We start from the raw sequence: 14,996 nt of genomic DNA, 5'->3' as shown, positions 1-14,996 counted from the left end.
ATTGAGAGCACAGGAGGAGAGAGAAAAAAAGGCAGTGCTGAAATTGTGCAGGGCCCAGCGAGCAGCTTGCTTGTTCACCCTTCAACCTTGGAAACACACTGTGTTTGACAGTCCAAGCTTGGAATAAGCCCAACATCCAAAGTTGAAAACAGGATAGACAAAACAGGAATAATAATAACACCTAGACACCACCACTCTGTTTATGACTCAGATTGTATACTTTTAAAACAGGGAAATATAACCAGGGAAGGTTATAAATGTCCTGATGTAAGAATATTATGACTGAAGGAAATGCATGGACTGTAGAGATAGGCACAGATAGCGCTGCCGTGTTACAGAGTCAAGGGAAAAAAGAAAAATGGTATTGTGAAACTTAAAAAAAAAAGGCTGTTAGTGTTGTCAGTTACTCCTGCAGGTTCATATCGCTCAGTATTCAAACCCACAGGTCTCCCTTGAACTGCTTTATTGAACAGTAGATTTTCAAACAGAAAACAGTGGAGAAGTGAGGTAGCCTAGCAACATTGAAACCACAGTGAATGTGTATGCCCACTGCGAAGGAGCCAGGCAGTTGAAATGACAGCGCAGAGCAACCCCAGAGAGAGTGGGATGTGCTGGCCACCGTGAAAAATACAAATAGGTTGGCTGTTTGTAGCGGTATACTGTAGACATACGCATGTTGTTTACAGATTTGCCTTTTTTGAGCTACGTGCAGCCATAGCATAACAAAAGTTTTTCTCACGCCTACTGCCAGGCTCACTTTAGAACCAGCGCTAGTGACCCTTTATTGTTTTGCCACTATGCAGTTCTTGTAGTGCTCTAAATAAAAGATCCCCAGAATGTTACGGAGAAAATCCCCAGGTGCTGCGAGAATGAGGTGCAGCGATGTGAATGCCTCCAGGCTGTCAAAGTCCTTTGAGAGGCCTTAGCTTGAATGATCCAGCTGAGCAAATTTATTGGCACAGGCCCAAAGGAGACTCTACTCTGTGGCCATGGTGATATGGAAATATGCTCATTTGATCAATAAGAGTCAATTTCTCATGATGACGGCTGAAAATCTTAATGTCTTTTTAAAAGTATTAAAAAAGAATTAAGTTATGATGGAGCATATTTCACGTTGCTTCTCCTTTTAAGATTAATTACTGTTCACTTGCAGTTTCCTCAGTGGCTACACATGTATGAACAGGAGAAAAGTATTGTAGCTACTACTGTAGTAGAACTTTAGCTCAATAGGTGGCCATTTTATTACACAGCAATCACGAGGCAGCTGTAGGATTATTACTGTAAAACTGCTCGAACACAAGCAGGTTACAAATGAGCGCCGAACAACAACCTGAGATTGAATTTGGAAATGACACACTTCAACACCTCTTGATAAAATAGCCTCTCTTAGGGGTGTCAGCTATGGGCTAAAAATTCTATCTGAATATTTTCTGGCCTTTCGACAATGTCGATATTTGACAATGTTTTTCAGCTTTCCCTAATTCTGTGTGATGTGTGAGTCAGCAAACAGTGTTGGGTGAATAGTGAAGATGGGAACGTAGGAGCACAACAAAACTCAAGAGTGACAGAACACTTGGTAATGCTAAATGGTGATCCACAGACATGCTGATTAATTGCATACAATGTAATATTGTCAAACCAGCTTCAGTTCTTGTAACGTTGGTCACACAAGGATTGAGGTGATGTGTATTGAACCTACTGAACCACCATATTAGCTAGTTTCATTTGGCTAAAATAAAGATTAAATCACTATTTAAATGTGTATTTTAAATGTGACTTATAGTCACATTTAAAATACTTTAGTTTGTTTTAGATTACTTTAAAAGGCAAACTGTAGCAGTAGGTATGTGTCATCTTTATTGCTAAGTGTGTAAGGCTATAGGGAACCGTGATGTCACTTCTATGCTAGCCGCTGTTCCGCTAGCTTCTGTAACTCAATGCAATCTCTGATTGACATTTATTTAATTGGTCTTTCTGAAAAAAATTAAATGTTATTATCCATATTCTAAGATAAATGAACTTCTAAGATCTACTACAGGACTTGGTATTTAAAGTTGAAACTTGCAATAGGTACGTTGCAATAGCTCCCATGAAAATTTAGCAGCATGCACTTGAGTAGTGTCTCCTTTATATCCATGAAATCCACCAACGCTCTCTTCTGATATCATTTTTCCCAACGTTTTTAGCTTCAATCTCTGTCTAAACACATCTTCACCCTTCAGCCCTCACTGTCCAGCTATTACCTCAGACATGTCTGAACTAGCTGTGGCCACTTGACTCGCCCATGTACCTGATAGTGATAATTCTGTCAAGCAGGTGGCACTTAACCCACAACGGTCTAGGGCTTATGGGAAAAGATGTGCGCTAAAGGCCGCAACAGAAATATCGAAGAAGCGATATTACATAATTTTCGATATTACATCCCTGTCTAGACAAATTTAATGAACTTGGTGTCATAGTGTTAAGTAAGATTATGTTTCAGGGCTGGGTTATTAGTAACTTGCATTATTACAAATGTCAGTGCGATTTTGAATGGGATTTTCTTACTTCTGGTGGGAAAGCAGCATTTTCACCTTCTACCAGCTATTCAGTGATACAGTAGTGACCCTAACTTAAACAAATAGATGTCTTTTGATCATCTTAGCATTGCAGGGAATTTAGCCAAAGTTTTCAAGGATTTATTATATTGTTGGACTACCAGACTGATTTGAAGGTATGGAGACACCATATTCTTAAGCTTTTTGTTGTATACTCTACAACAGGGCATTCTTCTTGAAGGTGACTATAATGAATGAAGAGACAAGAGTAATCTATAGATATATACTTCATATTTATGGAACTTGTCAGCGTACAAGCAGTTCTTCAAAGTTTGACAGTGTTATCGTTCTTAATACACAATGTACTGTATATTATCTTACTATTTTTTACATTTATTCATTTACTATTTTGAGTAGATCAAACTATCTTGTCAAAAACAAGCACATCACTTTTCCATGCATATTCTTTTAGTAAAATGACTGATGGTGGTGTTTGTTGCTTTACTCTCCACTGCTTTGCTTTTTTTTTTTTTTTTTGAATGTGCTCACTTAATGAGTCGAGTGATGCTCCCTTTCATGTGTTCATATCAAAGCCAGTCTCGTCCCTTAATTGTTTTGATAGGCATTTGAAAAAAAGGATTAATTTTATTATTTAATTTTTTTTTCATCTTATCTAAGCCGTAATGATTTAACCTACAGAGTAGTGACAGTTTCACTGGAACAAGTGCATAATTATACATTTAAGTGTTCTACTTAATGCGCTCATTTTCAAGCTGTCAAGGTCACTCGCTGGAGTGCCATTAGCGAAGAGAGGGGCCCTCTTTACCTGGGAACATGGCAGCCGCTTAATGCCCAGTGCTCAAGAAGAGCATGCCACAGTATACTAGTACAGCCCCTGACAGCCAGGCAGATACAGAGGTGGTTACACAAATACTCATTTATATAACACACTCACTAACAAAGGAAATGTAACACCACCTATAAATTTGTGTCCCTAATGTGTTTATACTCTATGTGGTCTCCGTGCCTAACAGGCCACACTTTATACGGCAATCAAGGCGAAGGGGTAATGACTCTTGTGTGTCTGAGGAGAGGGTTAAAGTGGTAGGGAGTGGAGGGTGGTGGGGGGGGGGGGAGCTGACACTGTGAACCCCTGATGGCCTTTCTGCTGGGTAGCCATGGCAACATCTAGCCCAGTCGTTAATGAGGCACGAGTGAGCTGTTAACAGAATACTGATTTGGGTTTGACATCAGCCCTGATTCATATCTGTCAGGAGGTGTTGATGAAATATGCACCCTGAGTTTGTTTTATAACTGCACAGAAAATGGCCTCGGTTTGCTGTTTAATACAGAGCATGCAAAACAAAATGTGCTATGGATGTTACTCACTGATTTAGAGTAATTATGTGGGTCAGTGCGCTATACAAAAACTGGCCAACAGCATGTTTGCACAAAACAAAAACATCTAGCATGCCATCTGCAATTTCAATATTTGACCTGTTGAAGATTTATTTATATCCTCACATTCACTATTTTGTATAATAACATTTTCCTGTTTTGTACCTCACAATTACTATTGGCAAAGAAAAGAGGGAGGTGTAAATGTCCTCTTTGTGTATCAGTCATATGAAATGACGTGAAAGAAAGGCCTTGACTGAGCGTGTGCCCTTCACATGTTATGCATATGAATTATTTATGAAGGTGCTGGGCACAATGGGTGGTAGGAGGGTGAGAGGAGCATCAGTGACTGGCACAGTAATGACAGTGCCTGGGCTCATCTCAAAACACCGCTCTCTGATTGGCGACCTTACACCAGTGGCAGAGGTTAGCGATGCTTGGCACTGCTTGGCTATGAGAGCGGGGCCTTTTTTTTTTTTTTTTTTTTGTATCGCTGCTTCACCAAATCCAAATTAACCAGCGGCTCCCAAATTGCTCTCTACCTGCCAGTGCAGCACCGTACCTCGTGCTGTAAATGATTAGTGCATTAACAGCATAGTGAGGTGGCTAACTTGCTGCTCCAGACCCCTTGTTAAAGCAGTGAAAAGCGTAGCTGTGAGGTTTAATTCATTGCAGTGGCAGCTAATGAGTGGATGCTACAGTAGGAAGGTGATGATAATAAGCACAGACTTTACACCATCTTAACACAGGTAGTGTATGTCATTAGTAATGCACAAGGTTAGGATTCAGTATGGGGAGCTGGTTGTTAGAGAAGTATTTACAAGTAATGTGATGCTGAGTTGGCACATCTGATGAGAGGAGCACCATTGCTGCGCCTCCGTAGCTGAAAATTAGTGGATTTGAAGGACCTGTCTTGATATTGATGCTGGTTTTTAAAAGAAGCTGACGGGAACTGCCTCTAGAGCCGGGTATCATTTAGACAAAAAAAGTGTCAGAGTTATGGCACGTATACCAAACAATTTATTTATTTTTTTTAATATCTCACATTGAGGATTATTGACATGTTCCAACTGTATTTTTGTGCTAAAAATGCCTGAACAACTGGCTCCAAAAGAGAACAGCAAAAGATCTGAATAAAGAAACTGAATATTGGACGTCACCCAATCCCACTTTGAAAATGAGCTCCCACACACACAGTGTTTGACAACCTTGTTACTGAGCCTCAAATCCGACATTTCTGATAAAATTGACTCAGTGGCAATATTTCTTGAGGAAGACAATAATGCTTTAACATGTTTAAAAAAAAAAAAAAAAATGACTATTTTAATTAACAAAATGTTGTGAAATAACTACCTAATAAAATACAGTCTAAACTGACCAGAATTACAATTTAGGTGAGCAAATATTGCAGACAATATGACATCTCCAGGGTTGTCCATTAGAAAAGTAGATCACTTTGTGACACAAGTGGCATATTTGTGCTTTTCGTTAACCTTGTGTTTTTCTGGTCAAATTACTTTTTTGGTGACTGATTAGCCTTCAAACTCGTGGATGCATTACTCAAACTGGACTTCCTGGATTGTATTTTATTGCCTCACTTGTACCGACCAGCATCCATTCAGTAACAGACTAAAAAAACTATGGAGATACCCAGCCCTAGATCGCTTATTGTGGATACAAGTGTCTATCTGTTCTTGTAATAGCACATCTCGTGAAAATGTAAATGTTATACATGTCGTGCACATTTACAGTAAGATGAGGCTTCAGCGTTCTCATGTCTACAAACCTACAAAGAAAACACTGAAGGCAAATGAGCAAATTCATATTCAGTTCACTTGAGGAAACCACAGACATACCAAACAGGGCCACCATTGTGTTCTTTTCTCCCTGTGGTTTTGTTCATCCAGTTTATCTCCAGTGAAGGCCCATGGTCTCACACACACACACACACACACACACATACACACATATCAAGACATGCACAAATACACTTTTGGCCCAGATTTTCTTTTTCCTCTCCTTTGTATCTGCAGGCTGTTAAACACCAGAGTAGAGTTGTCTAAATGATAATTGCTTCTGAAAGGTTGATTTGTGGCTATATCAGAGGGGGTAACTCTCCTCTCAATGTTGAGCGAGATTAGCCGTGGATCTTCGGGATTTATCACTCGAGGCGTGCGGATTAGCGCCGCAATGAAGTTTAAAACAGAATCACTGGCGACCGCATCGTTTTAAAGAAATAAGAGGAGCTTATATCAGCTCAAGCCATTATCAGAAGAAGAACCAAAGCTAATCAGCTTTTTTTTAATGCTAATTATTCTTAATGAGGATTAGATTATAAATATCAGTAAAACAATACAAGTACAGTGAGGCCAATCTTACCATAATAGTTTCAAAAAATATTTTATGTATCTTAAATTCCAAAACTTGCAGATTGGACTTTTGATAAACATTTAGTATATCTTGGATGTAGTGCATGTACATGATTCTTCAGTTCTTAGCACTGAAGGAGCTGAAACCGCAATTTTAATGGTATTTTTGTGGGTAGTGGATGTAATTAAATCACAGTTCCATCTGCTAGTTAGTGTCAATAGAAATCAAACCAGTGATTGAGAGAGAAAATTAAATAAGATTGACTCCCTAATGTGTGTTAGAGGCACGTCTGAGTTCTCAGAGGCCCACTATCTCACCCAGGATGCAAAGTAAACGTATGGGTAATACGTCGGCTAGATGTGCTGCTATTACAGGTTTATCTGTGATGGAAGGTGCATTTTATGGCATTAGAGAAGGCCAGACAAAGAATGAGTCATAACCCAGATGTCTGTAAATAAGATTCTCAATGTTTTAAGCCTCAAAGGGAGCGTGTGTTCAATATCTCCTATCAATCTTTCAAAGGAAGTCTGCGTTTGTGACCCTCCCTTGTCTCCAAACGGTCGGAAATGGATTTGCCCAAAAGCCAAAATGCAATTTTCTTTTCCCAGCAAATGGTAATATATTTAGATACTTCAATTACGTTCATTCATGTTATTTCATTTGACTAAAAACAGCAGTGTGTCTGTTTTCTTTGTTCTCCTCTTGAAAATTCAAGTCAGGTATCTTCAGCGATCTGAATATTGTGTGAAGTGTTTTGTTGGGCAGGCAAACATGGTTTCCAGCTTGGCTGCGAAAAAACAGATGCAGCAGATCAGCCAACATGTGAGGGGTGGTAGAAAATACATACAGTAACCCAGATAATTTAAGACTGGCTCTACTGCTATAAGCGCAAGTGAGCATTATGTGTATCATGATTGCAGCTTAAAGCCAAACTGTGATAAATTGGATGAGAAAATGAAGTTGTCATTGTGCTAGAGGGGTTCATTTTGCACATTTGGGTTGTGCTATATCGTCTGTCACAAGGTCAGACTAACATATAGTAATGTTTATGCACCCCGATGCTGTGAAATTAGGCAATAAGGCCCAATGTGTTGTGTTTCAGAGGTGTAAATAACTAGCTGTACACTAGTCTGGTGATAACTGTGGAGTGACTGTAGAAAATGGCCTGCCAATACCAAGTACAAGTAGGTATTATTACGGGGAATGATCTGTCAATAAGATTCCATCTTGTGACTCCTGTGAGTCCAAATGACTGGAGTGTGTTGGCCACATCTCAGTGATAACTCAAGCCTAATTGACAGGGCCTATGCTACCTCCTGGGGCACAGGAAGGTTGTAGAGCGAGAATGGAGATTAAGGAAGCAAGTGAATGAAGGTGAGGCGAGGGAATGAGGTGCATGCGTGTGCTAAGGGATGGGGGGATGCGTCGAACGCAGTAGGACGGAGGTGATGCGCAAGGGATCCCTGGTCAACTAGCAGCGAGAGCCGGAGCACTGTCACTTTCTCCGCTTGCCATGTCTGCTGGCCCTGACAGCAATCCATTTGAGGGCCTCCTGGTGCTAACAGAGTGCTAAAACCCAATCAAACAGGCTGGAAGGAAAAAGGCGAGACGCTCGGGCCCAGCCGGCTTCCACTTGTGTGAGCAATTCACCTCTGACTGACCCGTTCAGGCATCTTAAATAAGCCATGCACATCATGGATGGCAGAAAAGCCACACTCAGGGACCTGAAGACAGCCATGTATCTGTAAAAGCTGGAGAGTGTTTTTTGAAATCAAAGAAGACTTCATGTTTGCCCTTATGAAGGTCAAATGAGAATAAAACATTACTTAAGATACGTGGGAAGAAGTTTAATGTTTTTTGACCAAAACGTAATAGGACCAACTAGAATAAATTGTGCTTTTTTTTATACTACCACCCATATTTTGTTCAACCCCTCTATAATTTAATATTTGTGGTAACTTGTGTTTGTTGTTGGGGGAAAAGCAGCAAGATCAAATAGTAATTATGGATAAATGTATTCATTAATGTGAGTTAATGTAGAGCTTTAGGAAAAATATCAACCTAACAGTGCATCAGTATAATATACTATTGAGATCAATTAACAGAATGAATAACAAATATCATAATAGGTTATGAAATGTAGCAGATTAGCTTCCAAAATACTAAAAGCAGCAATCAAAGAGCAGAGCAGATCTTGCTTGTTTAATCCCCTGTGGAAAGGTCAAAGTAGGCGCATTGATCAAGTGTTGTGCACTTGTGACAGGGTTTGGCACTGGTGAGAAAAGCACTTAGGCAGATTAAAAGAACAATATGTTGAATTTATAGCCTTTTGTAGCTCTTTATCCACAATGATTAACAGCACATTGACAAGCTGTTAAGAAAAAAGGCACAAGAAGACCATCAGGTTTGCTTTTACCACGTACAGTATGTTTCCCTGAAAGTGAAAAGACTGGTTTCATTATTTATCATCTGTCTTGAATATTTAGCAATACAGACAGAAAATAGTTACTAGCCTATGTAGGGCAAGAGATCAGAGCAACACACATTTCAGTGAAATCTTCAGTCAACCATGCACCAAATGCAGGAAAGATTTCCCCCCCTAACAGGATTACAATGTTTTACAAAAATCAATACTTACCAGCAGCATGACTGCAGCCGACACCGCCTCAAAGAAGCTGCTCAAGTTCAACAAAAGATCAGAGGAAGTTAGCCAGGGAAAGCGTACTCAAATGGCATCTGTCGGTACTGCGGGCTGTGTTGGACAGTGTCCACTGGCATCCTGGTTTGCTTTGGTTTTCTTAACTCCCCTTGAAATGTTTGGTGAGAATGTAATTAGCTAGCACTGGGCAGGCACATTTGAAACCTCATCTGAGATGGGCTTCACTGGCGTCATGTTTTTTTTTCTCTTCTCCTTCCCTCGTGTGTTATTGCACACAGAATTAACTCTGACAAAATGGTAATTAATATTTCCCCTCCATTGTTCAAGAGGAGAAGGGACGCGAGAACACCAGTGCCAGCAACCAAAGGAGGGCACTGCCAGATTGACTATCTTGCCAGCTTTTTTGTTTTTGCTGGGAAAGAACTGTTTTCCAATAAGCCAACATAGTGCTGTTTAAAAAAATCATTCCTCTGTTCTCAGTTTGTCCCTGTTTATCAAAAAAAAAATCTGGAAATTACTGTTTTTTTTGTTTGGTCTGACTCATACTTAGAAACTTTGTTTTACTTGATCAAAATATTAAAAGTGACCATATTGTATTCTCTCTTTTTTTTAATTTCAGGAAGTGGGGAATGTGGGCAGAAACACCAAAGAACCAGTACAGTCAGATGGTGTATGAGAACGGAGAACCTTGCTGGCAAGGCGGTTCACGCAGCACTACGGTTAGTACAACACACATTACACACCAGACCATCCATGTAGACACACACACACACACACACACTGTGATAATGGTAGCATATGAGAGCACAAAGAAACAGACAGTAATTAACTAATAGACGGACAGACAGATAGACAGATGAGCAAATGGTACATACAGACTGTCAAATAAACAGATGGATAGATGATACAGCAAAGGATGAGAGGAGAAAAAAAAGTTGTTTGCACCCTAAATAGAAGATGTGATACAAACCCTGTTAGGGTTTTAATTCATTATGGCATTCAAGCACATTTAACATTGAATATTTGTAATATACATATTAGTCTATGTTGTTGCATTGATTACAACAAAGACAGAGCCTTGTCAATATGAAAGACAAATGTAAGCAAACTATAATAGGTGTAAATACTTATATGGGACTATGCTGTAAATGTCAGGAAACCAACCATTTTTGGCTAAATGAACATCTCCAGTGCTGTTGTTAAATAGTTGATCCACTCAAATTACAGAACATCTTTTCTCACTTACCTGTAGTGTTATCAGCCATGCAGAAGAGACAGTTTGGTGTGATTTGGCCACGTTTTGAAATATCTGTCACTGAGACTTCTGCCTCCAACTCAGTAAAATAGAAATTAAAACATTTGGAGCAATTCCCTTGTTACTCAGAACTTTTCAAGTGTGCACATTAAACACTAACACACTTTGTATAATCCAAATTACAGAGAGCTCAGGTTTGGCATCAATTGTTTTTTAGCTCAAGAAGTTTTCTTTTGTTTTCCCAAATATAGGTCAGTCAGATGTAGCTGGATTTTTTAGTAGTATTTAATGAAAAGTTAACTGTTAGCTCTACAAAGGCCACGGACTGCTTGTTTTCAGAGGAAAGAAAGAACAGCCAGATGAAGCTCCTCTCAGCACATTCATCGAGGACAATTTGAAGCCTTCTCACCCAGTCAGCTCCCCGCACGCCTCATCTTGCGCATGTGCATTTCAACAATGGGGAGTTAGCCAGTCAATCAGTAAAAAGACGTTTAGTCCTCATGGCGCGCTCAGCAGCCTGGCAAAAAGATGTTTTGTTCAAACCCAAGTGAGGGAAGCTGACTGGCTTTTCTCCCCTCTGTCAGTCTACATTGGCTTTATGGTTAATGTTACTCCGCTTGCATTCTCCTGCAGCTTTCTCTTCTACTCCTCCACTCTCTATTTTCCCGGTATTCCCTCCTCTTTCAGTCACATTTATGAGATCCATTTACATTTTTGTGTGAGAATTTGCCCAATTAAAAATGTAGCACATTTAATAATCTCATTTTCTTTGCCGAGCCCCCTCTTCAAATCGTAGTCCAATAAATGTCGTTAGCAAATGTATGTAGTCATGCCATCCAGGGGCCCCCTTTGAAAAGACTAAATTGAATTCCTTTGATACGACCCCCTAACCGTGTGCAGTCGGCATAAATGAAGTCTCGTCAGAAGTCGACGCTCATTACATTTGAAAGGCTGAACTTCGTCTTTGGGTAGTGCGCTCTCCTCCTGCAGTGAAACACACTTCTTTCTTTATACTTGAGTAGTGGAACCAGTGATGTATTGTTTCAGTGAGTTCGAGGTAATCCGAATTCAAGCGTTGTGCAGTGTATCTTAAGGGTCTACGGGGAAGGTTGAGCTGAACTGTTTCAGTTATTAATTCAATTCAAAGTTCAGGACTGTGACTGTTACATGTGAGCAGTGAGTTTGGCTAGAGCTAACACAACAGTGCTTCTTTATTTAAACCAAAGATAATTCCAGTGTAGGCTGTAGTTTTTTTTAGATTTGGCCATCATTTCTATCAGTTATTTAGTAATATTGCACTCACCAAGTTGATAGTTGAGATCTGGGAGTGAGGCAACATCAATTAAAAGAAGAGACAGGACAAGAAACAAGCGGACAGTCACAGATTTTAAACAAACCTCCAGGCTAAAAGTAAAATTATTTCCAAAACTGTCCTTTGTTAACATTCATCACAGTTTACAGACCAACTTCCTTATTGGAAGTCTTCCCCTGATTGTGTGCACAACTGAAAACACTTCAGGTTTTTAGTGTCAGTTTTACCAGCAAATAAAGTGGTTTAGATAATCTGGCTAAACTATTGGCTTGTTTACAACCTGTCCGATCTTCTAAATACCCCCTTTTCAGCGCCCCTTCAGACATCATTGTAGCAATGTCTGTGTTGCCAGAACTCAATGACTTTAGTGAATTCAATGCTATCATAACAAATAGAAATGATAATAACTTTATTAATGTATCACCTTTAAAAAGGTTACAATGAAGGCCAACACTACAAAAATAAGCCCGTCATAAAATGATCTAAACTTAAAGGTGCAGTGTGTAGAATTTAGTGGCATCTAGCGGAACAGACTTGGCAAAAATGGAATATAATATTCATAAGTATGTTTTCATTAGTGTGTAATCGCCTGAAAATAAGAATTGTTGTGTTTTTGTTACTTAAGAATGAGCCCTTTATATCTATATAGGGTGCGGGTCCTCTTCCATTGAGCCCACCATGTTGCACCGCCATGTTTCTACAGTAGCCCAGAACGGACAAACCAAACACTGGCTCTAGAGAGGGCATTTCGTGTTTTTCGCGAGTTTTTCTGCCACCATAGGTTCTCCCACACACTTGGAAGGGGAGTGGTAGTGGGAGGGGGGCGGGGGTATTCATTTGGTTGCAATCTGCCACTAAATCCTACACACTGGTCCTTTAAGGTTCTCTTCCTAGCTTATGCTAGAGCTTTTGAGCATATCCCACAACCTATTTAAGCAAATTAAAGTGTATTTAAGTATGAAACCTCTATCAAGAGATCTTATATTGGGGGGATTATAATGTTTAGAGTATCTTGCATCTGTAAAGTCAAACATTAGGAATATTCAAGGATTGTCCTTATTTTCATTATGAAATTGTATCTGTAGCATCTTTTGAATGAAGCCTGACCATACTGTCCAACATTAGTAGAAGACTTCACAAATGCTTTTTTTTGTCTGAATAGGAGCAAATCCCAGTAGACAGGTTCCAAAAAGCCTTCCCAGAATAGTTGAGACTGTTCAAAGCAGCAGAGTAATGTCCTTTGTTTTGGAATGAGATGTTTAACAATTACATATGGGTGTAGTTGTTAAGGTATCCATATGCTTTTGGCCATAAACTGTACATAACAAAAACAAGGCAGTTACATGGGGAAGGATTAGCAGTAACAAAATGCAAGTTTGAGAAGATAAACACAAAAATGATCAGAGAAGTCATGACTGAGTATCACCCCCGTCACTGATCTTTGGCTTCTACACCTGCAAGACTGCATTGAAGCACCGATAACACACTTTGTCTCACCAAGTGGCATACACCCACTTAACGTCTCTGTGCAGCAAGATGCTAAGTGACATAACAAAATACTATTTTAATCCAAACACGGGACAAAACCAAATCACCAGTTGTGCCAGCCTGAAACTTCAGCACAATAATACCTGTCAAGTTCCCATCTCTCTCCCTCTCCAGGTGTCTTTGTTCGCCAGAGGGTTAGTGAGAGGTTGCCATGGAAACCCCCTCGAAGTAAAATAAGTTGTTTTTCCCTTCCACTCTCTTGCAGAGGGCGTCAAAGTCACCTATTAAAGTCATGACAGTGGTAATCACATCTTCGCGTGTCCTGTTCACACGTGGGGACGACAGCCGTGATGTCCCATAATGTCTCAGTGTCCCGCAGTCACGGCGTCACTTGTACACTCTGGTTGCAGGCTGGACAGTGATGAAACTCTTCTTGTATACAACAATCATTTTATGTGAGGAGAGACCTGAATATGTTAGAATGATAAACTCCACTAGTATTACCTGCATAATTCTGTCATTTGTAGTGAATCCCATTCCTTCACAAAAGTTTGAAAATGCTTGAAAAAAAAGAGTAAAACAAGAGGTAGGACAGCGTCTTCAATCAGCTCCCTTTGTAAGATGAAACTGGAATGGCTCTTGACTCAGGCGAGTGGCGGCTTTTCTCCCCGCACCACCTCAACTTTTTCTTTCTTGTGCTTTTCTAGGTCACACTGACATGCGGAACGGAGACAGCCTTGCGATCGGTGAAGGAGCCCAGCAAATGCCAGTACATCATGGACTTTCAGACTCCTGTGGCCTGTCAGCCGGTGCCAAAGCAGCGGGGCATACACAGTGAACTCTAACCCCTTCCCTTACTGGCCTAGCCTAGATTAACTTAGTCCCCCCCCCCACCTCTCTTGGCTAGCCTGCGGTGACAGGATTGGGTCCTGAGGGTCCCCTCTGACATCTGTGTTGTCAGAACATATATACTTCCAAGCAAGTCTTGCTAAGGTCAGAATCTGATTTGCAGTAACACTTCGACTGGACCATTTTAGTTTTCATTGATTGTTACAGTGTTACTTTATGTTAATATTTGATTAGAGCATTTATTGAATGATTTAGTGAAGACAAGTATTCCTAACATTGCAGTATATTCCTAATACAGGTTTACAATTAAGGCCCAACAACAACTATGTAAATAATTGAATAAATAATGTGCAACTAGATTAACTGCAGTGTCTAATGACATTTCCACTGATGTAACTGCTGTATCAAATAACTGCTTATTCATAAGCACAAATAAAAGGACTGTGTACTTTTACTTCATTATAGTGGCTGCTTAAACTCCTGCAGGATAAGTGTGGTGATACAATATTATATTTACTGATACAGTATTCTATATTTTTAATGTCAATAAATCCAGTGAAAACCAACAACGAGTTGATCCTAACAAATATTGCCTGTTTAGCCAAAGTCTGATATACAGTAGCGTATTCCTCTGTACCATAGAGTTGTCTAAAAACTATTAGAAAAACATCAGTGAGCAGCACTGTTGTACTGGGTGACATATTTCTTCATTACAATGAACATGGGCACTGTAGTTTTAAATTAAGTCGATCCCACATACACTGTCCTGCTGCTGTAAATACTCATTAATCCGCAGGTGAAAATAGTCCCCAACATATGCGCTATTTACTCCTGCTTGAGTAACGTTTGCTAAAAACTGCAGTGCTCTGCTGTTTTCGGAAATTACTGTGCAGTTTTTAAAAATGAAACTACTTATTTGTGAACCATTTTTAGGGCTTCCCCCTGAAAGTCAATGAGTCAAATCATCTGTCGGGGACCCCTCAGTCGACTGAGATTCCTCAAGTCGAGCAGTCATAATAAATAATCCTATCCTGTTGGAGATGAGAAGGTATTATTTCAAGCCATAAATTTATTTAAAAGTTTCAAGCCTACTGTTTTTATTTTCATCTAAAAATAATTCGATTCTCA

The 14,996-nt window shown here is 39.8% G+C and overlaps 1 protein-coding gene across 1 annotated transcript in view; it reads left to right on the top strand.

Annotated features, from left to right (window-relative positions):
- Positions 1 to 14,322, top strand: part of LOC137174435 (glucosidase 2 subunit beta-like) — a 139,165-nt gene extending 124,843 nt beyond the window's left edge. Inside the window, exons 14-15 of the mRNA XM_067579696.1 lie at positions 9,584 to 9,683; positions 13,727 to 14,322. Coding sequence (XP_067435797.1) covers positions 9,584 to 9,683; positions 13,727 to 13,864 — 238 coding nt within the window. The 3' untranslated portion in view covers positions 13,865 to 14,322. The remainder of the gene's footprint in view (positions 1 to 9,583; positions 9,684 to 13,726) is intronic.
- The last annotated feature ends 674 nt before the right edge of the window (positions 14,323 to 14,996 follow it).

This window comes from Thunnus thynnus, chromosome 22 (genome assembly GCF_963924715.1).
Source record: "Thunnus thynnus chromosome 22, fThuThy2.1, whole genome shotgun sequence".
Taxonomy (NCBI): Eukaryota; Metazoa; Chordata; class Actinopteri; order Scombriformes; family Scombridae; genus Thunnus; species Thunnus thynnus.
Note: the sequence above shows the minus strand (reverse complement) of the source record. Positions and strands in the feature narration are given on the sequence as shown.